At 39.8% G+C, this 23370-nt stretch overlaps 1 protein-coding gene and 1 long non-coding RNA gene across 5 annotated transcripts; both read right to left on the minus strand.

The window, feature by feature from the left end:
• Positions 1–3449: 3449 nt before the first annotated feature.
• LOC120743621 (prestin-like) lies at positions 3450–17932 on the minus strand. 4 transcript variants are annotated; one of them, XM_040047305.1, is made up of 19 exons: positions 17742–17932; positions 17391–17536; positions 17153–17292; positions 16300–16410; positions 15877–16016; positions 15554–15718; positions 14659–14811; positions 13947–14029; positions 13167–13314; positions 12546–12659; positions 12316–12393; positions 11814–11909; positions 11600–11706; positions 11262–11331; positions 9398–9487; positions 6940–7101; positions 5890–5944; positions 5380–5494; positions 3450–4414 (listed from the first exon to the last, which is right to left on the minus strand). In XM_040047305.1, exons 2-19 carry the CDS (start codon positions 17534–17536, stop codon positions 4306–4308), a joined length of 2082 nt encoding a protein of 693 aa, XP_039903239.1. In that variant the 5' UTR covers positions 17742–17932; the 3' UTR covers positions 3450–4305. The 4 variants fall into 4 exon arrangements, 3 of the variants coding, with proteins under 3 accessions (XP_039903239.1, XP_039903240.1, XP_039903241.1); XM_040047306.1 differs by having other exon boundaries at positions 17391–17546; XM_040047307.1 differs by lacking the exon at positions 17742–17932 and having other exon boundaries at positions 5370–5494; positions 17391–17557.
• A 1412-nt stretch (positions 17933–19344) lies between these two features.
• Positions 19345–22825, minus strand: LOC120743632. Its single transcript, XR_005698245.1, has 3 exons — positions 22340–22825; positions 20539–20605; positions 19345–19843 (listed from the first exon to the last, which is right to left on the minus strand). It is a non-coding gene; the product is annotated as an uncharacterized LOC120743632 (long non-coding RNA).
• Positions 22826–23370: the final 545 nt, after the last annotated feature.

Below are 23370 nucleotides of genomic sequence, written 5' to 3' on the forward strand. Positions count from 1 at the left end.
TTAAAAAGAAAATGATTACGTTTTTGTTAAAATCATTTGAATTTATACATTTTTACACAGTAACATGAAACATCAGACACATCTGTACAGAGCAGTAATGGCCAAGAGCCCAGAAGGTTAAGAACTTACAAATTAGTTTCTCATTTTCAGTGCTTCTTACTTCATGTCACAAAAGGCACAGCAGACACATCTGGTGAGATTTTGTCCTTAGGAAAGAATATCAACTTCTGAAAGTAGCCTCTTTGTTCACTGATAAAAAAAGGTTTTATCTATTTTATCTAGAAGAATTTTTAACATCACAGTGAACTTTGCTCAGATTTAATCTTTCCACCATGGACATTTTCTTAGAAAAACACGCACAGCCAGTACCAGAAACCTGGTTGATATTTAACTGGGTCTTACTGATTAGTTTGCAACAGTAATGCAACGGCGTGAAGCAAGGCTATTCATTGCTTCCTGACCCAGTGACTTAGATTTGCAGTCTCTCTGAAAAAGACAATTTAGTCAAAGTTAATGATCTGTATTTGGAAACCCACGTCACAAACTTCATCCAGATAACTGTTAACCAACTGTGATAGCAGTTATATGCATTTTAATTTTAGCTTTCCTCATCGCTGTCATGTTAATAGTAACAACAATGGGAAGCGATTTCACACAAAAAAATCAACACACACACAAAGATTTTTACAAACGTGTGTGCTTTTCTTCTGTAATGAAGCTCTGAAGTGTATTTAGACACCATTTAGATCCATTTAGATTCCACTATGCACTGTTTGTAATGTATGTTCCACTATGTTTATTGCAGTATACCGGTACTGCAACAATAGTACTAGTATGGCACAGTATTAGTATTACATTCTGCATGCTAGTTGTAGTACTAGCATGCAGAACACAATATTTGTGCAGTTAATGAATAGTATTTCATCTGCAATATAACATATTGTGGGCAGCTGTGATTTATTTCAGCGTAAGGTCACGAAGGAAAAAACTCATTCAGAGTTGATAGTCACTTGTTACGCTGAGATGGAATTACCTGTCAATTTAAAAAATTGACTATACAAGTAAATAATATGAATAATGTGATTCAATCAAAGCATTAATCTGTTAGAGAGACATCAAAGTTACTTGGGCATGTCTAGCTGCCAAAGACACTGGCAACATGACATTTATTGAGGATTTACTGCTGGCAGAAGCAATGGGGTGAATGCCAAGATATACACAAGCAAAATGAGTGCTCAGATTCAGCCAAATTCATCAAAACTCATGAGATGACATTTCATCATTCATACTGCCAATGTGAACACATGGTGAAGAGGTTGCATATTTTTGATTGATTGAGTCCCCAAACAACCAAAAGCTGACAGTGACTGCTGTGAATGACAGGGAGAGCTTCACCGGGGAAGAGGCAAACCATCTGCTGATGTCTGTGGGTCAAAAAGTAAAAGCATTTTCCACACAATATTAAATATAATAACTTTTACTGACTTCGTGTCCAATTACTTTTTGATCTCGACATTATGTACACAATCTATTTATAGGAAGTTACTCTCAAAGAAAAGCCAAAGCTTGGCATTTTAATACAGCATGCATGTAGTTATTTCAAAGTGAACATACATCTGGAATGAAGTACTTCAGAGTACCGGGACACACAGAGAGACACAGTTGTCTGCAAATTTGAGGTTGATGGTTTAATCTCAGGCTCCTCCAGTCTGCATGTCGAAGTATCCTTGGGCAAGATAGTAAAGCCAGAGTTGCCCCATTGGAGCGTAAGCGTGTGTGTGAACATTAGATAAAAGTGCTTTGGTTAAAATCTAGCACTGTCAAAATACTTATAAACACAAGTATAAGTATACCATAAGTATTGGTGACAGTCGCCAATAGTTTGCATGGAATACCCAGACTTGTTTGCAATCATTTACCATTTGCTGCCTGAGCTGTAGTGAAACCTGAAAAAGAGCAAATCCAACCACAAACAGAGACTTTTCACTTTCAAAGTAAAAGTTGTGCCTTTTGAACTGTGTTGGTTGCACATAAGGGACAACTTTTACTCTGATAGAGAAAAGATTGTGGTTGGCTTTAGACATTCTGCAGTTTCGCTGTTCATTGCCAAACATGTTGCAAGTGTTTGCAGACAAGTTGCCATTTTCCATGCAAACTACTGTGGCAATCTGTTAGCAGCCAAAGCAACTGGAAGGCCACAAAGAGATACAGCACCCACATTGTGGCCGATTTCACCCAGCAAGTACTCGCAAACCAGCTGGGGAATACATATTTTGTTCTACTATCTGGAGGTTGCCATGGGAACCCTGATCCGTCCTTAGGCCTGTGTAACTGAGCGCTAATATGTGATACGACTGAAAACAATGACCAAGACCCCAGAGGATGATGTCACATGAAAAGGGATGGGAATCGAGAACCAGTTCTCTTCAAGAACCAGTTCCTAGTAGTCGAATCCCTTGGACTCATCGATTCTTGCACTTGCACTACATGCAGCTAATTTCAGTTGTCAGCTGAGGAAAATAGCAGGACAGTTTGCATCATGGGTATGGACCTTACTTCTATTTTTATTGCTCTAAAGGACAAGGGCATAATGGTAAAGTGCAAACTGCATCCAGGACAGAAACAGCTGCATTATGCTACCACCAGAGTGATGCTAAAGCTGATGGAATGCCGACCTCAGCCCAGGACGGCTCAAGTGAGCCATCATTTGTGAGCTGCGGTGAAGCTGATGCTGAACTTCATCAGGTAACAAACGGATGAGCAGTCAGGCTGCAGCCTTCATTTCTATCAGTGCATGTTTCTACAGTAGAAGAAACATATGCTTCCTCTTTCATTTGTGCTGTTGGCTTTCTCTTCATATATGTGTCCTCATCAGGATAGGGATTTGTGTTGGTGTGTGGGGCTGTAGCCTCAAGTTTATATTGTGAAATGGTTATTATAAGACAGTGTACTTCAGGTCATTTTACAGAGTAAGATGAAAGTAATGTAATGAGGAGTATAATGAATTATTTTCTTCTTGAAGTAATTAAGTAATGTACTGCATTACCTTTAATAAAAGTGTTACTTTTTTGAGTATTGACCTGACACTAATCTTAACAAAGAGATGAAATACCTCCAGCGTACGCGAACATTTGACCAGACAACATGCAATTAATTTGCACAAATGTAATGTCTTTGATATGCTGCTTAGTGATGGTGGTAACTCTAAATGCAGAGCTAGTGAGAACCCAATCTAGAATCGAGAATTAATAAGGAATCGAATCGATAAGTAATATCGATAATGGAATTGGATGTAATTCTTATCAATTCTCATTCCTACTCACAAATGAGATTGACTCTTGTCTTCAGTGTTTTGCAAAAGGCACAGTATCTGGTGAGGTTTCTTCCTCAGGAAAGAATATTAACAGGTCTTATAATGCGGCCCCTTTTTAACAAAAAATAATTTCCCCCAGGAAATGACATCACAGCTGAGTCATGCAGAGGGTGGATTCGCCACTACAGGTGATACTTTCCTCGCTGCATTGCAAGGAATGATATCCATTGTGATGTAGATGAAAATATGTAGCCAGACAGACGGGAACGTCTGGATGTGCCAGAATGATTTACGTATGTTCAGTTACAATATGTACTGTTATATTGTTCACATTTGTGCACAGCTCTTCCAAAAGGGTGTTTCTTATGTTTATTCTAAATAAGTGACTGTAGAGTATTTTTCTTTTGCACAATGTTATAGAATTACAAACAGCCTACACAGTAAAAATGGGAAACATACGTATTCAGTGTCTTGTACTCACTTACTTCCCTAACTACAGGAATGTTTAACTTTACTGTAGATTTTACTGTAAATGGCTGTACAAAAAGTGCATAGTGCTGTCTTGAGCATTTTAATGTTAATAGTGATGTGAGAAAAGCACCAAAGCGACGGAGAAAAACTGTAAGAACACTGTTGCCTCGGTTAATGAATAAGCCCATCAGTGCTCTGTGTCTGCATTGTCATCAGGTATTCTCAAGTCTCAACAGCTTAATGGATAAGGCGCTTCTCTTCAAAGCTAGGATGTTTGGGTTTGAGTCCTTTCTGGTGTGACAGATAGTGCTGCGGAGCAGCAGGTGTACTAGGCTCAAAACCAGGAGATTCAAACTTTTCACTCTGCCTTGAAAATCAGCAAAATTTCAGAATGTTTAATAACAGCATGAAATGGAGAATACATTTGTTGTTACATTTATTTGTGGAAATACAAAAAAGCAAAGACTGAGAAAAGCCAACCTGGGAAATGTGCAACATGCAAATGCAAAAGAGCATTTCTGTCAAAAATAAATGGACGCCGTCCACCCCAGGGTTGTGTTTGGGGTCTGCTTTATGCAGGATTGTTGTCCCTTTGTTGTTTTAACAAACGCTTGTGTCCATGTTGATTTCCTGATTAGAAGCAAAGAATAAACAGAGAAAATCTTTAAATATGTTGAAATGCTATGTGACACAAAAGCACACAATAGCAGATTACAGTTTAAATGAGAAATTTAAAGGAAAGAAAACCAGTGCAGCAAAATATCAGTTCACCAGATTTACAGTTCAATAGATAGAGTGCAAAAATCCCCCCAACAGAACAAAACAAACATAGTGTTCACAACACGCATACAATTCTCCCAAGAGCTGTGACTGCACCTGTGACAATAAGTGTCCAAAATCTCAGTTTACTGGTAACTATGACTAAACATTTTAATTTTATATTGGGAGAAATGATTGAATGAGCAAAGAGAGTTTTCGGACACAGAAATAATATTTTGTGATCCACACTGTCTCCTCTGGTCAGCCAGATCCAATCACCTTCATACATGATCTAAAAATGCAACTGAAAAGACTCACATGCAAATCCAGGTAACACAGCTTCAATCCTCCCGCCTCAATCAGAGACAGTGTACCAGCCTACAGTCTGCTAAATTCACCTCTAACTAACTACACCCCTACCCTTCTTTCTTGTCTTTTCTTTTCTCAATTTGCATTTTCACACTTAGTATTTTTCAGCCTGTACTGACTACACTCTCAAGTGAGTGAGTCATTTTCACAGATGCAGTAGTACAGTACAGAGGAGCTGTAAACAGTTACATGTTCGATGTGGCTACACAAACACAGCAGAAAACCTGCTGCTCAAAAAAACACATATTTAAAAATATGAGATGATTTTAGGAGTGTATGAGCTCTGCTTCCCCGTGAAAGTGGAGTTGAGCAGTTGCGATAGGCAGAATAAAAGAATGTTCTATCTATATATACATATATATACATATATATACATACATACATATATACATATATATATATATATCTATATATCTATATCTATATATCTATATATATATATATATATGGTGCGTACCTCCAGAGACCTGGGTAGGATGGTGAGGCAGTGCTGGACGGCATGATGGACCGATGGAAAGAGACACGAGCGGGGCAGGCTGTCTGGTATACAACCCTGAGTCTGGAGCTGGGATAAAACTTTCTCTGTAAACATGCAGAGAGAATTAGAAATTACAGAATTTACAGCGTAATTTGAAATATTTACTGATGTTAATCACATGGAAAATGCTTTTACACTCCCATGTCTCATTAGAAAGACACAACCTGCCATGTGTGCACTGGCATACAAAAAAAAGCTCCTAAAGAAAAAAAAATGCGACAGCTACATGAAGTTCAAAATGAAAGAAAAAGAAGCTTGAAGCAAAGCTCCAGTTAGGAGGGGTTGTGAGAACCTGACCTGTGGAAACAGTAACAGCCAAACCCAAGAGAAACGGAGGGTGTGTATGTGGGTGTGTGCGTGAATGAGTGTGTGAGAGAGAAATAGAAGATAAGTCACTCTGTGGGAGATACAGTAAGAGCGCATGAAACATGAGGCTGACCTGGGCAAGCTGCCAGAAAAACACCGACACCCTGGATGTCCAAGACTTCTACAACCTGGTGAATACACACACAAACATAGGGATCTTGTGACCATATAAACATTACCAATATCATATAAAAGCACATGTATACATAGTGGGACGAATACGTTTCAATTCTTCTTATCCATTAGATAAGAATTATGCAAAAGCTCTGCGTCAACATGCACACATGTGACGTTGTTAATCGCGTGGTTTGTTTTTATCTCACACGTGATCAGTACGCTGGTCTTTTCTTACATAACCATTTCTTGCTAATATCTTTGATCAGCAAAAAGATATCAGGCTGACAGCTCTTTTTTCCTCCTGAGGCCTTGAGAATTAGTGAATACATCTGTTTGGTGATCCAATTTCTAAAGCTGAATTTATTTTTAGTGATATTGATGTAAAACAACTGACTGAATATTTCTCTAAACTATATTTTCTGTCTTATCTGTGACAAATGTGACAAAAAGTTGTAGGTAAAGAAAAGCTTTAGCTTAGTGAGAAAGAAAATGTCATTATTTTGTTCATTCAGCTTCAGTCTGTTGTAGTTTCCATCATATTCTCCACATTTGCTGCTGACACAACACTGATCTGTTCCATCACACACACAAAAAAACCTGCAAAAAAACGTTTCACTTTACTTTCAAACATGAAGATAAATTTCAGGAACTTAGAAATATTGTCTCAGAAAAATATATCTGGACTCTGTTTGACCTGGAGTCTTGTAGATTTTAATTATCTTGTCATTATTTAGCATCTTACCCATTTACATTAGCATTAGCATTATTCGTAGCATGTTACTGGCTTCTATAGATTTTATTCAGTAAATTTTTTTTTTCTGGGTGATAGTGGAAAGAGAAGTTTTCAGAGAACAAATAAAAAACCTACAATACTTCCCACTATGACAGTGCCTCAGAGAATAAGTTCCCTTTAGACTGTTTAGAGTAAATATAAATATATCAAACAAATAAATTATTTCTTCATAGAAATGCATTGGTTGCATTCATCCTGCACTTCTCTCCTCACCTTGCAAAGTGCCGTCATGGCCACAGAGTCCATGAAGGTAACAGAGCTGAGATCCAGAACCAAGCAGTAGGTGTGCATGTGTGTCTGCGCTGGGGGGGAAGAAACCGAAGAAGCAGCGATGTGAACTCCAGCTGAGTTTTCCTTCTGACCATGATTCACCGTCTCCAAGTTGCAAGAGGAAAGAAGTGAAGAGGAAAAGTTACAAGTGAAAAATTTACATTTCAGTGCTTCAAACATGCTTTTGAGATTTTTCTATTTCAACTAGAGGGATCAAATCCAGTGCACAAATCCACACACACACAAGCACACACACTGTGCTGTCCCCTCTCCTCTTCACCCTGTACACCTCTGACTTCTGCTACAACTCTGAATTATGCCATATTCAGAAGTTTGCAGATGACACAGCCATCCTGGGGTGTATCTGGGATGATCAGGAAGAGGAGTACAGAAGTCTGGTGAGGAACTTTGTCGCATGGAGTCACACAAACCACCTGCAACTCAACACCTCATAGACTAAGGAACTGGTTGTGGACTTCGGGAGGTCCAGAGAAGGTCCACTGCCGGTTCAGATAGAGGGGGAGGAGGTGGAGGTGGTCAACAAGTACAAGTACCTCGGGCTGTGGGTGGACAATAAACTGGACTGGTCATGCAACACAGAGCACCTGTATAAAAAAGCCCAAAGCCGACTGTACTTCCTCAGGAGGCTGAGGTCTTTTAACATCTGCAGGAAGCTCCTGAGGATGTTTTACCAGTCAGTGGTTGCTGGAGTACTTTTCTATGCTGTGGTGTGCTGGGGGAGCAGCACAGCAAAGAAGGACTCATCCAGGCTGGAGAAACTGATCAGGAAGGCTGGCTCTGTGGTCGGGATGAAGTTGGACACTCTGGTGACAGTGGCAGAGAAAAGGACACTAAAAAAACTGCTGGACATTATGGACAATGCTGGGCATCCTCTGCACACGGCCATTAACAACCAGAAGAGTCTGTTCAGTGACAGGTTGCTTCTCCCCAAGACAAGAACTAACAGACTTAAAAACTCCTTTGTCCCACACGCCATCAAACTGTTTAACTCCTCTCTGGAGGGGAGAGGGAGGGGAAACAGGAGGACAAAGGAGGGGGGAACAACTAAGCTGTAGTGCCTCTTCACCTCACTGTGCAATACCTTTGTGCAATACTTTTGTAAATAGTCAATGGTGCAATAGACCTCAATACTTGAAATGTGCAATTCACTTGTATTTTTATTTTTATTCCTATTTATTCTATTTATCCCCTTCGTATATTTTATTTATATATGTCTGTGTATTTATATATGTGTGTGTGTGTGTGTGTGTGTATATATATATATATAACATTCTGTAACTGTAACTTCTGTCGGTGCTGTGCTTTTGGAAACCGAATTTCCCAGAGGAACCCACCCGAGGGATTAATAAAGTTCTATCTTATCTTATCTTATGTTATCTTATGCATGGGGCTGGCGATGAAACTCAGAGTTACACTCACTGGACATTTTCACCAATTCAGTTTCTGGAAACATTCCTCAGAGATTTTGGTCTCACGCTGATGTGCCAGCATCACGCAGTTGCTGCAGATTTGTCGGCTGCACATCCTTCATGTGAACCTCAAATTCCACCACATCCAAACGGTGCGCTATGGGATCTGGTGACCATGGATATCATCTGAATACAGTGAACTGTTGATACAAGGCAGGATGGAGCCAAGTTTTCATGTTGTTTACACCAAATCCTGACCCTCCCATCTGAACGTTGCAGCAGAAATCAAAACTCATCAGATGAGGGTACATTTTTCCAATTTTCTACTGTCCAGTTTTGCCAAATTGCAGCTTCAGTTTTTTGTCTTTAGCTGACAGGAGTGGTACTCAGTGTGGTCCTGTGGTGCTGCAGTTCGTTTGCTTCGACATTTGTGTTCAGAGATGCTCTTCATGGTTGTAATCTGTGATTATTTGATTTACTGTCGCTTTTCTGTTACCATGTCTACCATGTCGAGTCCTTTTCCTCTGACCTCTGACATGAAAAGGGCATTTTTCCTTTAGAACTGCTGCTCACAGGATATTTTCTCTCTTTCATCCCATTCTTTGCAAACTGTAGAGATGGTCATGTGGGAAAATCGCAGTAGATCAGCAGTTTGTGAAATACTCAGTCCAGCCCGTCTTTTCTCATCCTACGTTCAAAGTCACCTAAATCACCTGTCTCTGAGCTACTGCTATGTGACTGGCTGATTAGAGTTTTATGTCTAAAAGACTTAATGTTTGGTAATCATTAGGTTGAAGATTCAAGATTAATAGTTACATATCAGGACAGAGCTCTAGGAGATCAATGTGTGTGTGCATATGTATGTGTGTGTGTGCGTGCATGTGTGTGTGTGTGTGCGTGCATGTGTGTGTGCGTGCATGTGTGTGTGTGTGTGTGTGTATGTATGTGTGTGTGTGTGTGTGTATTGGCACCTGTCTTATCTTTGTGAACACCAGTTCAGAGTTGGCAAAGTAAAGTGGACTTGAACATGTGAGTATCGTCACGCCTGGAATTTGCTTTGCCTGTTAAGAAAAACAGACATGCATTTAACAGTGGACAGCAGTGGACAGGTGTAACAGGTTACTGTAGTGACACACGGGCAGTACTTGCAGCAAAAGTCTGGTGCACTCACTTTAAGGGACATTAGAAAAACAGATGTGTGCAGTACAGTAGTGTAACACCTGTGCCATCTCCTTTGTTCATTAAAAAAAGATGCTACTAGATGTTGATGAAGGTATTTGTATATGTTCTCTATTTTGCTGTTATATTTTCAGCAGATGTATGGACAGACTTAATATTCATTATTGTTACCATTAAATATCTATACACATAAAGACTTAAATTCTTCATTTTAGGGTCCAACAGTTTAAGTCTATATAGCTATAGAAAAAAAAAGGCTGTTTCTTATTGCTCAAATAAAACATGACCCTGAGACTTAACTGCTAACCGCTAAGTTAAAGAGTAAGAAAATGGCTGTTTGTATTTAGACTTTAGAGACATGGGTTCTTTTTTCTCAGCTAATCTGGATCTTTTGTTGGGGAATCTGTGATTCATGTAGGGTCTTCTACAGGGAATTCCACTGCATACAGTACCACAGCATCTATGATGTAAGATGAAGAACATACACAGAGGGCAGATGTGCAGCAGCCACCAGAGTAACAGACTGAGGAGAGAATCGAGTGGAGGAAACAGAGAGTGAGAAGTTAAGAGGAAGTCACTGATGCTCTGTGCCCAGACAGATTGCCTTGGGTTGCAGTTTGGTATTTTGATGTGTGACAGATGGTCGGTTTCAGCCTGGGGTATATTTTTAGTAGGTTTTGGCTCTGTGACAGTTTCACTTAATAAAACCTGACCTGAGGAAGAAAACGTGGTTTGTTATTGGGTGTCAGTTTGTATGCTTTTTCTCTCGTTGGGGGGTTTAGTACTTTATATCATCAACATAAACAACGGAGATTCGGTTTGATGAGGGCAAAGGGATTTAATAGCTGTGATGCATGCATACACAGCTACTGAAATATTCCAGCTTAAATATATCTACGTATTTCCCAAAGGCTTTTCCATTATGTCAAAAAAATCTACAAAAAGTCTTTCACGCTGACATTGATGTTGCCGTGTTTATGCTAATTTGCACACCAGCCTCTGTCTGAAAGATTGATGTGCAGATACAAAACAAGCTGTGGAGAATTCATAATTGACTGGCTTTCATACTGATACCACTTTACATACGCTAGCTCACAGACTGCAGCCAGCCAGGATCATCGGGAGTCATGTAATGTCAGCGTGATTCATCTCTGCCAATCAATAAATCGTTGTAGCTCTTCACATTTTAATAGCCCATGACCCAATTATGAACGACTGGATTATTAACCCTCGTCCTACAGACATATTTTACACATCTGGACACGAGGAATACTTCGCCTTAAGGAGCAAATATAAAGGGTGTGTAAAACTGAACTTGATCATGGAAATGGGCTTAAATCACAGAGAGATGCTGAAGGAGGAGAAACCCCAAATAAAAGTGTAACAAGAAGTCTGAAGAGAGTTTAAATTCAGTTAGTTCTGCAGCTGTGTAGTGAAACCTCATTTATACTCTGACCTTATAAGAATTTCAAAGAATCTCTTCTTTAGATCAACGACAGTCATGTTCTCAACGTTTATAGTCGCTTGGAAAAGATTTCAAAGTTAAAACTGTAACAAAACAGAACAGGGACTGCACTGGGGTTGTGTTTTAATGATTTTCTGATTATGTCTTCTTTTTGTTGTTGTGAGATGGATTTATATTTTTCTGAAGTTTACCTCAAGGTAGAGCTCCACATCTCTGTAACAGTCTGTACCAGGAATGTGACCCAAAACAACAGTGGTGGAGCTGGAAGATGAGGACAAGATGAAAAGTGTGAGAGAGACAGAGGGGAATACTGATGAGTGCACAAGTCGTCCTGAGTCCTGAGGGGGGAGAGAAACAGACAGTGGAACCATTTAAACCATATAAAAGTATGTGAAGCAATGACTTTGTGAAAACATAATAAATGTTGGCAGGGACTTCTGGATTTTCACTCCAAAATAAATACAGTGATAATTTTTTTCTTTTGGTCCAAAATGCTCCATGTAAGGTTTGTAAAATCACATTCACTGACTGTTGTGTCCTGTAAAGGAGCGTGACCAGAGAGAAGACGACAGCCACAGCCAGACCCAGATCCAGGTTAAAAATGAAGGTGGAAGTCAGTGACACTATCCACACGAGCTAAAAGAATGCAGGGAGAGGAGAGGGAAAATTCCTGGATCAGTCCTGGAATGGTGTTTGTAGCTGTTTCTGTGCTATGATTATTGATGTGTGTGCGCCAAGCCCACCAGGTCTAATCTGTCAGATTTCCAGAGCAGACGCACATCTCTGAACTGAGCCAGTATGCCCTGAAGGTTCACCACGATAATCACTGCCAGCACTGCCTGGTACACACAGCAAACCATTACCCAACATTGGCTCAGACACGTGAATCACCCTGGCGATCGTTTCCATGCTTTAGGGAAAGTAAAGGTGTCTGCAGAACTGCAAACACAAACTTCTGCGGCATTTGTTTCCATTACAACAACAGTGGATTGCTTTGTTGTCTCATTCTCTTAGCGCTACGAGACATTGACTCACCTCATTTCATGTCTTGTAATCACGTGTAAACTTGCCAGAAAGAAGTTCTTACTTATCATCAAAATAATACTAAAAACTTTAATTATTCCATTTCTCTGTTGCTGTCTGGAAAACGTGACTGCCATGGGTGAGAGTCTGGTGATTTGAACTCTAGCTGTAAGAACTGTATAATAAACATTAATAATACCTGTTATGTTAGATTCGCTTTACCTTTGGCAGCTGCTCAAAGAGATAACCAATCTCCAACAAGACTGTCAGAATCAACAGAGCTGACACCAGACCAGCCATCTAAAAATATGAACAAAAAGAACACCGCAAGCAAAGAAGAAAATGACTTACAGCACATTATGAGACTCATAACGTTTTAGTAGGTGCTATTTTAGCCTGATTAAAAATGTGTTTAGCTGAAGGGAGCTGGACTTCTGAAAAAGATAATTGACCTGTGTTTTGACACCGATGCTTTCCTGGACCATGCTGCGAGAAAAGGAGCAGCTGACAGCAAAGCACTGAAACATCGCTCCAATGGTGTTACACAGACCCAGCGCCAGCAGGTCCTGAGGCAGGGACATACAGCTGAGTCCACATCTTTAAATGGCTAAATGACTAGCTACATCACATTTATCACTTATATTTGATTTCTACATGTTCTGTATCTACAGTACATCACCCTACTCTTCATTTTTGCCCTGCCCTGGGATGCACGGCCAGAAAACTCTGACTTACTCTCAGTCGTCTCTACAGCAGATTTAACAATGAGGCTAAAAAAGGAAGTAGTTGCAGTGAATTGTTCAAAGAAGATTCATCCAGGAAAGTCAGACAAACTTCAAAAAAAGAGTTTGAAGGGAATCAAAGCTTGCGTCATCACTGAGGTTCAGCAAGTGTGCCTACATTTGCAGAAATCTGGGGACACCACTTTAATCTCCAGAAGGCACTGGAAGTGCAGTTTCATTAAAACACCTTTAATTACCTTTACTTCTCTCAGTTTCTCTGCACAATATTGAAACAAATAACAGAGTATGTATTTTCTGATCTGAGTTAAACTGTTATTGGGGTGAATGTACCTGACTCGGGTCCACACAGTAGCCATGTTTGTTGGCAAACATTGAGCCCATGGCTGAGAGGAAACTGAAGCCAATCAAAGCCAAGGACAGAGCTGGAATGAAAAGCTCTCTGGACTGAGACAAGGAGGGAAGAGCTGGGGGAGACAGGCTGGAGAGGAGCAGGAGGAGGAGGAGAGGTTCTTTGACTCAGTGACTAAGATATTATTAAAAGGAAAGAAATTATAATATACAGTATTATAAAGAATTATGACTACCTTGTGAATTATTCATCATAACACAGCATTTTCTTAAAGCTATCAGGTACAATGTGACAAAGCTAGCAGCACATTTGCAATATGACAACAAAAGCATGAAGAACTGATACTTTTCTTCTCATAGAAATATTTGTGAGCTACAGTTTAGATGTTATGTGTCATTTTCTTTGCATGATATTAACACTTTAAAGCTAATAGGTAAATAAAAGCAGCATAATGTCTTTTTCTGCCATAAATCTACTTGACTCACTTTGAGTTAGAGAGAATTACATTTTTCTGGAGTCACATTAAAATGATTCATTTCAGACCATTTTTCTAAAAGGCTTTTTCAGAGTCTTTTTGTTGCTTTTGTGTTGGAGGGAATATTACATTTGACAGTTAGAAGTTAGCATTTCCAGCTTGACAATCATTGACAATCGTGACTATTTGATTTTTTTTTTTTTTTAAAAAGAAGAAGAAAAGAAGAAAAAAGAAAAAGCAAATCTAAATGACTAAAGCAAACAAACAATAACCCAGTTCTACTGACCCACTGGGTATGTGTCCCACCACCTGGACTCTGTGCTGTCCAGCCAGATCCATCTGTACTGACAGGAGGGTGCTGAGAACAATCTATGAGAGAAAAGCAGTGGAAGTGACATTTTCTGCACTGAATGTTCACTTTGGAAAAGAAGAATATAAAGTAATCTGCATCCTAATATCACATAAATCGGCCAGTTCAAGTACACACTGACATAAACAGATAACTGATAAAACTAGCCTTCGTCTTAAAGCTTTTCCCCCATGATATACTACAAAACCTACAATTGTATATAACTGAAAACATGAAGCATAAAAAACGTCGGGAGTTCTTTTGCATGCAGTACGTTTTTTTACCTCTCTCACTCTCTTTTTTTGTTATAAAATTAAATAGCTGTGTAATTACACAGCTGTAACTACATTAAAAAATGTTACAGTAATCCTAAATTGAAATCTTTAAATTACTTGAAGAACTGAGAAGCAGTACAAACAAACAAATTCAATTCTTATCAACACATCAGACAAGAGAATGATGATTAACCAGTGTCCAGGTGCACATATTTGCTGTATGTGGAGAATCGTGGCTTTGGAGATTAAAAACAGATTATTATATAATTATGAGTCATTCATCAGTTCATCACCGTGGCATCTGTCCATCTGGGTGCATCTTATGGACATGAGTCTACTGTTTATGTGTTTGTGTGTGTCTGTGTGTGTGTCACCAGTATAAGCTCCCATGGTATGGCGACAGGCAGTTTGTTCTTAAACCGCTCATTCAGCAGTTTGCCTCCGATGAGCATCACCAAAGAAACCAAAGAGACTAACAGAGTTCCTGTTACAGCATTGGTCACTCCATACAGAACATCTATGAAAGTCTGCAAGACACACACACACACACACACACACACACACACACACACACACACACACACACACACACACACAGAGTTATCCCATGATTTGCAAGATTCAGGAGAAACCCTTCCTCTCTGAAGGTGGAACCAAACGGCTCACACTCATTGAAGTGGCTGACTAGCACTACTGTGAAAATGGAAAATGTTGCATCAAAACTTCCAGCTGCACTTTCAAATTATAGGACCTGCTTTAATAACGCAGCAGGAAACTGCATTTGCTCTTACGGCCACCTGAGGTAGCTCCAGAAGAATATACTCACATGTCGAAATGCCCAACTAAATGGTTTTCACATTTTCAGATTCATGTGCTCTAGTGCACATCAAACCTTACAGTTCAGTGGCTCTGGAGGAAATCAACCACCTGCAAAGTGCTGATAAAACACCCTGACACTTAAGAAGTGCAATACTGTCAGTGTAGAGGTGACACGATGTGTCTTTGAAGGAGTTTAATTTGCACCACGTAGTGCCAACGAAAAAGAAAGTAATTTACAGCCACGGCCCATGCAGTTAGGAGGTATCATTAGATTATTTCTTTATTCCTGATAAAAAAAAATAAAAAAAAAGGTTACAGAGAGGTTTTTTTACACGAAGTCTAGAAAAAAGGATGATGCTTTCCTTTGTTTCTTGTTTCTGGACTTACTTATTTCAGCTCAAAGGTGGCGTGCCTGAATGTGTGCATGATAGTGCAGCTGTTTCAACTGACCCTAGGTGAAGCCAGCAGTCCAGTATGTTTCTGTACTGGTGCTCCTGTCATTAGCGGCAGCTGTACGATGATCATGTGCAGGGCGGCTGCTGTGGTGTAGGCTCTGATTACAGGATCCGACAGCCAGCGGCACACAACACCTCCCCGCAGCAGGTACAAAAGGAGCTAAAGACACACAAACGCAGACACAAGAAGGTTTAGTATTTCCATTTTGACTGAGTGCCACTCTAGTCTTAATTAATTAAAAATAAATGAATGGTAGTTTACAAAATATCAGAATCACAATTCTGGATGTGTGTGTGTATGTGTGTGTTTGTGCATACTTGTATTAGGCCACAAAGGAAGGTGACTTGCACCGTTACGTTTACTTTGGCTGCTTCAACAGCTGCTTCATCACCGTCGCTAAGCAACTCCACATTAGCTGTCACAGTCCCAATCATGATGGACAGGACGGCAAAGGTACCTGTCACACCCACACACACACACACACACACACACACACACACACACACACACACACACACACAGAGCAGCAGAACTACTTTACTCTTTCCTGAAGTATCTCTAGTTACCGAATTAGGCTTTAATTAGTAAAACGATTGAATAAGAAAAATACTTTTTAAACGATTAAATGATTTTTTTGCAACAGAAAAAATTCCTAAGACATTTTCAGAGGTGCTCATGGAAACGTCACTGTATGGAATGACTGTAGGAAAATCCAGAAAAGCGTCAAATGTAAGAATCACCGATGGAGAGGTGTCTGGAAGTGCCAAAGATGAAGTAGACGATCAGAGGATAAAGAGAAGCGTACAGACCAAATGCTGGAGGAATTCCTGCCAACATGGCATTGGCCATACCTGGAAAAGAATAAAGGAGGCGGCTGTGCAAATCAGTGTTGAATAAATCTGTGGATAATATAGGTGCCAATTTTCACATTTACACTCATTCTAAACCATTCAGCAAATTTGAATGAAACTGGGTTCATATGAAGTCTGATATGAACTTGAAATTATAAATCTTAGCTCAATTTGACACTTTGTCTGTAATGCTGCAACGCAAAGTTATATGTTTTTAAATTATTTTCTTTCACAATGTGCTGTGACCTCTAGAATTGGCAGTTGCAGTTTCCATTTTGAAATAATTAAAACGTGTGGCCAGGCTTACATATTTATCCAATGAAAGCAATGTTTCTCTGCATCACAACCTCCCACCTACACACTACACCTTAACCTTACAGGCTGTAAAATGCAGAAACTTAAATATGATTGTGAATTAGTTATTTTAGATGTTATATTTGGATTCAGCATATTAAAATGCACAAGAAAGAAACAGCTCACTTAAGTGCTTAAATTAAGGTTAGGGCCACAAAGTTGCCACAAAGATCTACGTGAAAGTTTGATGGATTTAATAATTTATTGTTGGTTAAAGATTATTATAGTTCTTTAGTCTTTATCAATCAAAGTCATATTGTAAATCTTAATGCGATAAGGGGGGGGGAATGAAGCCTTTATAGATTTGTGAGTGAAGGTATTGTGGCAGACTGTAGTTCAGACTCTTTTGTGACTTTTATGATACTCTTATCTGTTGCTGTAGCCTAACCCTGGGGTAGATGCATGATCCCAACGCTGATGCCAGACACCAGATCTCCGACGGCGTTGTGTCTAACGGAGTAATGAGGGAGCCATGACAGGACGGGAATAACCTCCAGCACGAAGCTTTTTATCCTGGAACCAGAACACCTGGAGGAAAACACGCACAAGCTATCAGCTATAGAGCCTCAGATAAACACGGCTGGGTCAAACGCGGTAAGGCCAAAAATTATTTTCCTTTGACTCACCGACATTGTGACTTTACCCTCTCCGAAAGTGACAGACACTTCTTTTCTAGCCTCTGCCCGAGGAGATCCAGCTGTGCTTCGTCCAGGGCGTGTGCGAGAACAAGCTGCCTGGAGCGTGGCCGGTCATTTTGCTCAACGCTGTCCATCTGAAAATAACTGTGGAAGATTACTGAGAGCACAGTGAAGTTTCATTCTGCCTGCGTTTGAACACTGTGTGTTTGTTTAATGTGCCTCGCTGACCTGTTTTCATGTGTGCTAAATCTGTGAATAAAGTCACATGACAAAAGCGAAAAGAAGCACTTCTTCAGGAAAACATAAACAAATTAAAGCAGTGAATGAAAAAAGACTTACTTAATCTCTATCAGCAAGAAGCCGCATTATTACAAAGAGATCACTTGGGTGACAGTGAGAGTGCGTGTATTAGGGTAACGCACACACACACAAGCTTTCACACACTTTCACACGCTTTTACACGTGAGTCACGGAAAGTGGAAAAGAGCCTTGAACTCTGGACATTACAGTTAGTTTACAGCCCCTTTCTCCTCCCATTCACCAGCTCATTCAGTACCTCTGAATGCCTCTATTATTCCAGCTCAGCTTCCACAGACTCACGTGTGTGTGTTTGTGTGTGTGTGTGTGTGTGTGTGTGTGAGAGAGAGAGAGAGAGAGAGAGGGAGGGAGAGAGAGAGAACAGGGTGAGAAAGGTAGGCAGGGATAAGGTTATAGAGTAAATGAGAATCTACAGGAGGTCTATCTGTATGAAACAGAAGCCATTAAAACAGAGAAAGCTGATAAAACAGAGCAACTAGAGTGATAGTAAAGTTGTTTTTATTTCATAAATATACACACACATAACACAATACACAATACACAATACACACAACAGGAACGTAAGTAAATTGCTGTGGAGCTGAAAACCAGAGGAATGAACTCACACCCTTAGAAACTATTTTTTAAAATAAATTTCAAAACATCAAACAAATAAAATCCAGCTCTCGAAAAGCAATGAACACAGAATGAATAGAATAACATGCAGTCTTATTGTCTTATCCTATTGTGCCAAAAAAAAAAAAAAAAAAAAAAAAATCCCTCACCCATCACTCTTACTTTGAAAATAAAATATCACATTTTACTAATACAATAATATACTCAAGAAAGGCAGATTTGAACTATCAGTAGGAACACGCAGCTCTGCGTCTTCAGTAGTGTATCTGTTTCAAAAGCAATAAGAGGTTTTTGACACGCTCGGCACGCCAGCGAGGAGACTGGTGCAGCGGCAGCTCGAAGAAGGAGAAAGTGAAGCTCCGAGAGAAACTGAGGTCAGTGACGGGGTGAAGCGGTGGGAGACGGGGGGCACGAGGAAGCCGACACTGAGGCAACACCCTCCGCCTCAGCTGCAAATCTTTAGCTGCTCCGCCTGTGCAAAAAGATGTTCTGGTTAGGGCAGGGACAGTAGTGATTAAAACACAGACAGTTAAAGGACAATATTAAATATAGAATATTACATATTTTATATCACAATAATATCAACAGGAGATACATGTTAAATGAGTCAGATTAACTGATAACTGATGCCTCTGTTCCTCTTCTTACAATGTAACTCAAAGCTAGGCTAACATGATTTTTAGCTGCATTCACTCTATTTATGTGCTTTGTATAATGTAACATGTCAAAGTATTTTTATAAGACACACAATGTAGCACTAAAGTTATCATAGTTAATAACAAGGAAACATAATACTTAATAATAATTAATGGGTTACATGTGATAACACTGGGTGTGTTCCATTTAGCATTAATAATTAATAATGAAAAACATTTTTTAAAATAATCGGTCTGCTGCCAACTTTTTCTTTGTATCGTAAAGCATAATTACAGTATATTAAAGTGTGTGAGTGATCTTATTTGAATTCTTTTTAAATTTTACAGGCTCCGTTAAATTAACTATCAGCTTTTAGGTATCAATCACTACCAAGTGTTCCTGCAGGGACCTTATGTGTGTAGCTGGACTCATTAGACTTTAAGTAATATTGTCATCTGGTTTTGTTTGGTAATGGCTGTCCCTTTTTGTAGTCGTACCTGCGCTGTTTTGCGTGACTGCCACAGGTGGAGATGGAATTTGAGAGTTAAAACTTGAGCCTGAACTGTCTTTGTCTTCTTCTTGTCTCCTGCCATGATATGGGGTAGCTGACGGTATTTGCTCGGGAACAGGAGAGGCTGGGGGTGGAGGTGGAGAGGGTCGTGGAGTAAGTATTTCGGGAATTGAGTCAAAGCAGGACTCAGATAGAGCCAGCCCTCCCCAAGGAGTCATGGTGGCGTCTGAGAGGAGGATGGAGGAGGGTCCTGGATGAGGGTGAGTGTCAGAGGAGAAAGAAGTCTTCTGCTGTCTGTTACGCTTTCTGCGACTGGACTGGTGGGGGTGCCAGAGACCTGGAGAGGAGGGGGTTGGCTTGGCTGTAAACAAAAGCAGTGGAGATGGTAAGAGAAACTTTTGCTTTGTCAATAAACTGTAATTGGAACTGATGCACTAACAAGAACTGATTTGATTTCCCTAATAAAATTTTTCCATAACTTTCATTTTTTGATGAAGTCTATCCCCATGTTTATCGCTGACGTCGCCTTGATTTGTTGGAAAAAAGTATGGAAAGTCTAATCTTGAAAACGTATTTCTTAAATGCTGAAATCCTCATTGTCCAATACTGCGAGCAGTCATGACATAAAAATGGAAAGTGCTAAATAAAAAAAGGTGAGCAAGTGAACATTTTCACAGTGCAGGTTAAAGAGTCCCAGTAGCAAAATCCTCATTCAATCAATCAATCTTTTTTTTCTATAGCACATTGAAAAGGACAGTGTTCAACAAAGTGCATTTGTTGAACACTGTCAGAATATTGTCATGTGGTGAGATAAAGACATGTCTATAAAGAGGTGACACAATTTGAGTTGGATTTATGCTACATGAAAACTTCTGCTTGTATGATTTCATAACTTGCATCATTTTGTTCGTGGAGAGCTTGCACTGTCAAAAGGGCAACTCTGCCACAGAAATAACCACATTGCACAAAATAAAACACTCATTAATTATAATAGCTGTGAGTTAGATCACTTTATCTAACTCTTCAGTAATATAGTCCTTGAATCTCATTGATTACCTGTTGATTTAGTCCCAGATGAACCAATGGAAGGCAGGCGGTCAGGTGACATTACCAGTCCAGGAGCCTGAGAGCAAATATACATTTTCTTTAATCTTTGTAGCTGTAGGGATCACACTAAGTCTATCTGCAAGGCAGTCCACTTTTAGAGAAAGAAACAGTTGCTGGATGGAATTCCCTTCATACCATACTTTTGGATTTGGGTTAAGACAAAAGATAAATATTGTTAAGACTAATAGACATGTTGACACCAAAGCAAAGCTCTCCTCCCAGCCCTCATTTCTTTATATTTGTAAGTGAATTAAGAAGGATTTGCAGTGATTTGCTGAAATGTGCAAACATAAATGTAAATACACACTACAAGGCAAAAACTGTTTTCTAATAAGGATGAAAGTCAATATTTTGTAAGACCACCTTTATTCTTCAGTACAGTCTCTCTTAGGCTTTATTCTAATTTATTTAAACAGTCTCCAGGTACACGTGGCCAGGCTTTTTTGAAGGACATTCAAAGCTCTTCTTTGGACGTTGGCTGCTTTTTGTTCCATTCTCTGTCAAGATGATCCCACACTGCTTCAGTAATGTTGAAGTCTAACATGATGGAAGCTCTACCAGGTTTTACAGATGGCTGTAGAGACTCACTGTTGTTCATGTTAAAGATGATTTGAACCAAAACTTTCAAATTGAGATTCATTCCTAAGGCCTGTTGTGACTGATTTTAAGTCCAATTCTTGTGTAATTTGACATATATCAGCCTTTTCTCCCTGTTTCCCTTCTTATGAATGGCTTCTTGACAGCCACCCTTCACTGAGACCCTGCACTGGCCCTTCAGTGAACAGTGGATCAACTGAAGGGCCAGATGCATCTCTCAGGTCTTGTGTCAGGTCTTTGCTGTATTACCCCCTATTTCTTGGGGACATGACTTTCCCATACTGTTTTTCTGTTGAAGCTTTTTTTCCCCCCCCCTTAGGCCTGTCATTACTTCTGTCGTCCTTCACTTGTCCAATTCCTTTAAATGAAGGTAAAAGCACCGGATCACAAAAACAGTTTTCCTCAAGATGCTTAAAGAGCCCAGAGTATTTGAGAGAAAAGCCCAAGAATCAAATGACTCCCTAAAAGCAAGCACTTTGTAACTGTGAGAAGGAAAAACAGGCAAAGTTTAACGACATCTTGCAGTGATATATAAATAGGTGGGAAATAAAAAGAAGTGAGAAAAGAAGAAATGGTCAGTGCATCACGTGAAGTGCTGTGCAAGTCCTGTAGCAATCTGAGCCTATAGGATCATAATTCAGAAGTGGTTCAGGGTCACCTGCCCTAACTATAAGCTCTTTTTTAGCTTATAGTTAGGGCAGGTGAGCTGTATATAAGCTGTAGTGTCTGGTTTAAGATTAAGGCAGACAGTTTAATTTATATCCAACACACACACACACACACACACACACACACACACACACACACACACACACACACACACACACACACACACACATATAAACGTGTTATCTTTGACTAAAGAAATGTGAAAAATGATGGGTGCTTCTGTCACAGGCTGCTAGTAACAAAGTGCTTAAAGACAGAACAAATTTACAAGAATGGGTTGGCTGGCTTGGAAGGAAAAAATATAAAGTAATCATTACTTTTGCGTTGTACTGTACACAGATAATATTTGAGTATTACCCATTAAAGTTGAGGAACAAAAAGGGAAAACAAATAAACAAACAAAACATCACAACAATACAAACAACTATAAGTAATGGATCAACATCAGAAACAGTGATGAAAAGTCAGGAGAGAGAGAGTGTACCTCTCTGATAGATGTAAAATGCTCCTCCTTCTGCAGACGCCGACACAGGGTCAGTGGGTCAGAAGACTCAGGGGCAATTTCCCAGCTCACACTTCCCCACACCAGTCTGTGAAGATCTCTGAAACTGGATTTTTATCAATTATTTCCACTCTCCTGCTTGAAAACCACAGGTGAAAAACTAAACAAACACAAAAGCTTTTCATAAAGTGTAAAATTTCTTAAAATTGTAATAGTTTTTTCTTTTTTTACCCCTGTATTATCCTACAATCCTGCCTCTCTCGCTCCTCAAACAACAAAAACCAGCAGCAAGAAGCCCCCCACCACCTTCACCATGCAAGCACTCATGCGCTCACTCACCCTAGCCCCTCATCTTTTCTTCCCTCCTAACTGACAGTTGTGGTCACAAAGAGAGCTATGGGAAATGGTGCAAGAAGCTGTCTTCCCCGTTCTTTCAGGTCCCTCTTCTTCAACACCCTCCCTCTCTTTTACTCACCGTTTCCTCCTTCCTCTCTCTTCCTTCCTCTTTCATTGTGAGTGGCAGGCAGTGAGATGGGAGGTCAGCAGAAAGCAATATGAGACAAGACTGAAATATTAAAATATTCATGGACACCTGCAGTCGGCCCCTCCATGTGCCCCAACCTGCAAACAGCCGTCCAAGTGCGTACACATCCAGATATGTGCACACACTGGAATCTAATTTAGCTAATGTCAGTAATCCCAGCATTTAGACCATGTGTCAAGTAACCAGTAATCATCACAGAGTCCTGTTTCCATTACTTCTGAGGACATTACATGGACTTGCCATAATTTATTGGAAGTCTAATAATAAACCAGGAATTCACCTTTAAATGTAGTAATCTAATACTAATATTCAGAGGACTTGTTTTTCACCCTCCCCCTGTCCCCGCATGTGACTGACTTTATAATGTCCCCACAACATGAGGAATACAAGCAAACACACACACACACACACACAGTGCAGGTGGGCACTTCATCTGTGTTCGTAGTTAAATTCCAAGCAGGTGACAGTG

Source organism: Simochromis diagramma, unplaced genomic scaffold (genome assembly GCF_900408965.1).
Source record: "Simochromis diagramma unplaced genomic scaffold, fSimDia1.1 OVJJ01000387.1, whole genome shotgun sequence".
Lineage (NCBI taxonomy): Eukaryota > Metazoa > Chordata > Actinopteri > Cichliformes > Cichlidae > Simochromis > Simochromis diagramma.

Bases quoted from the DNA above. Each gene is read 5' to 3' on its own strand.
- LOC120743621 (XM_040047305.1), bottom strand. From the start codon at position 17,536: ATGGACAGCGTTGAGCAAAATGACCGGCCACGCTCCAGGCAGCTTGTT. The intron at 12,394-12,545 runs GTCAATTATCTT...TCATATTTTTAG, and splicing joins GCATCGGTGTCAAAACACAG to ATGGCTGGTCTGGTGTCAGC. The intron at 11,332-11,599 runs GTCAGTGAATGT...CTCATCTTCCAG, and splicing joins CTCCTTTACAGGACACAACA to CTCCACCACTGTTGTTTTGG.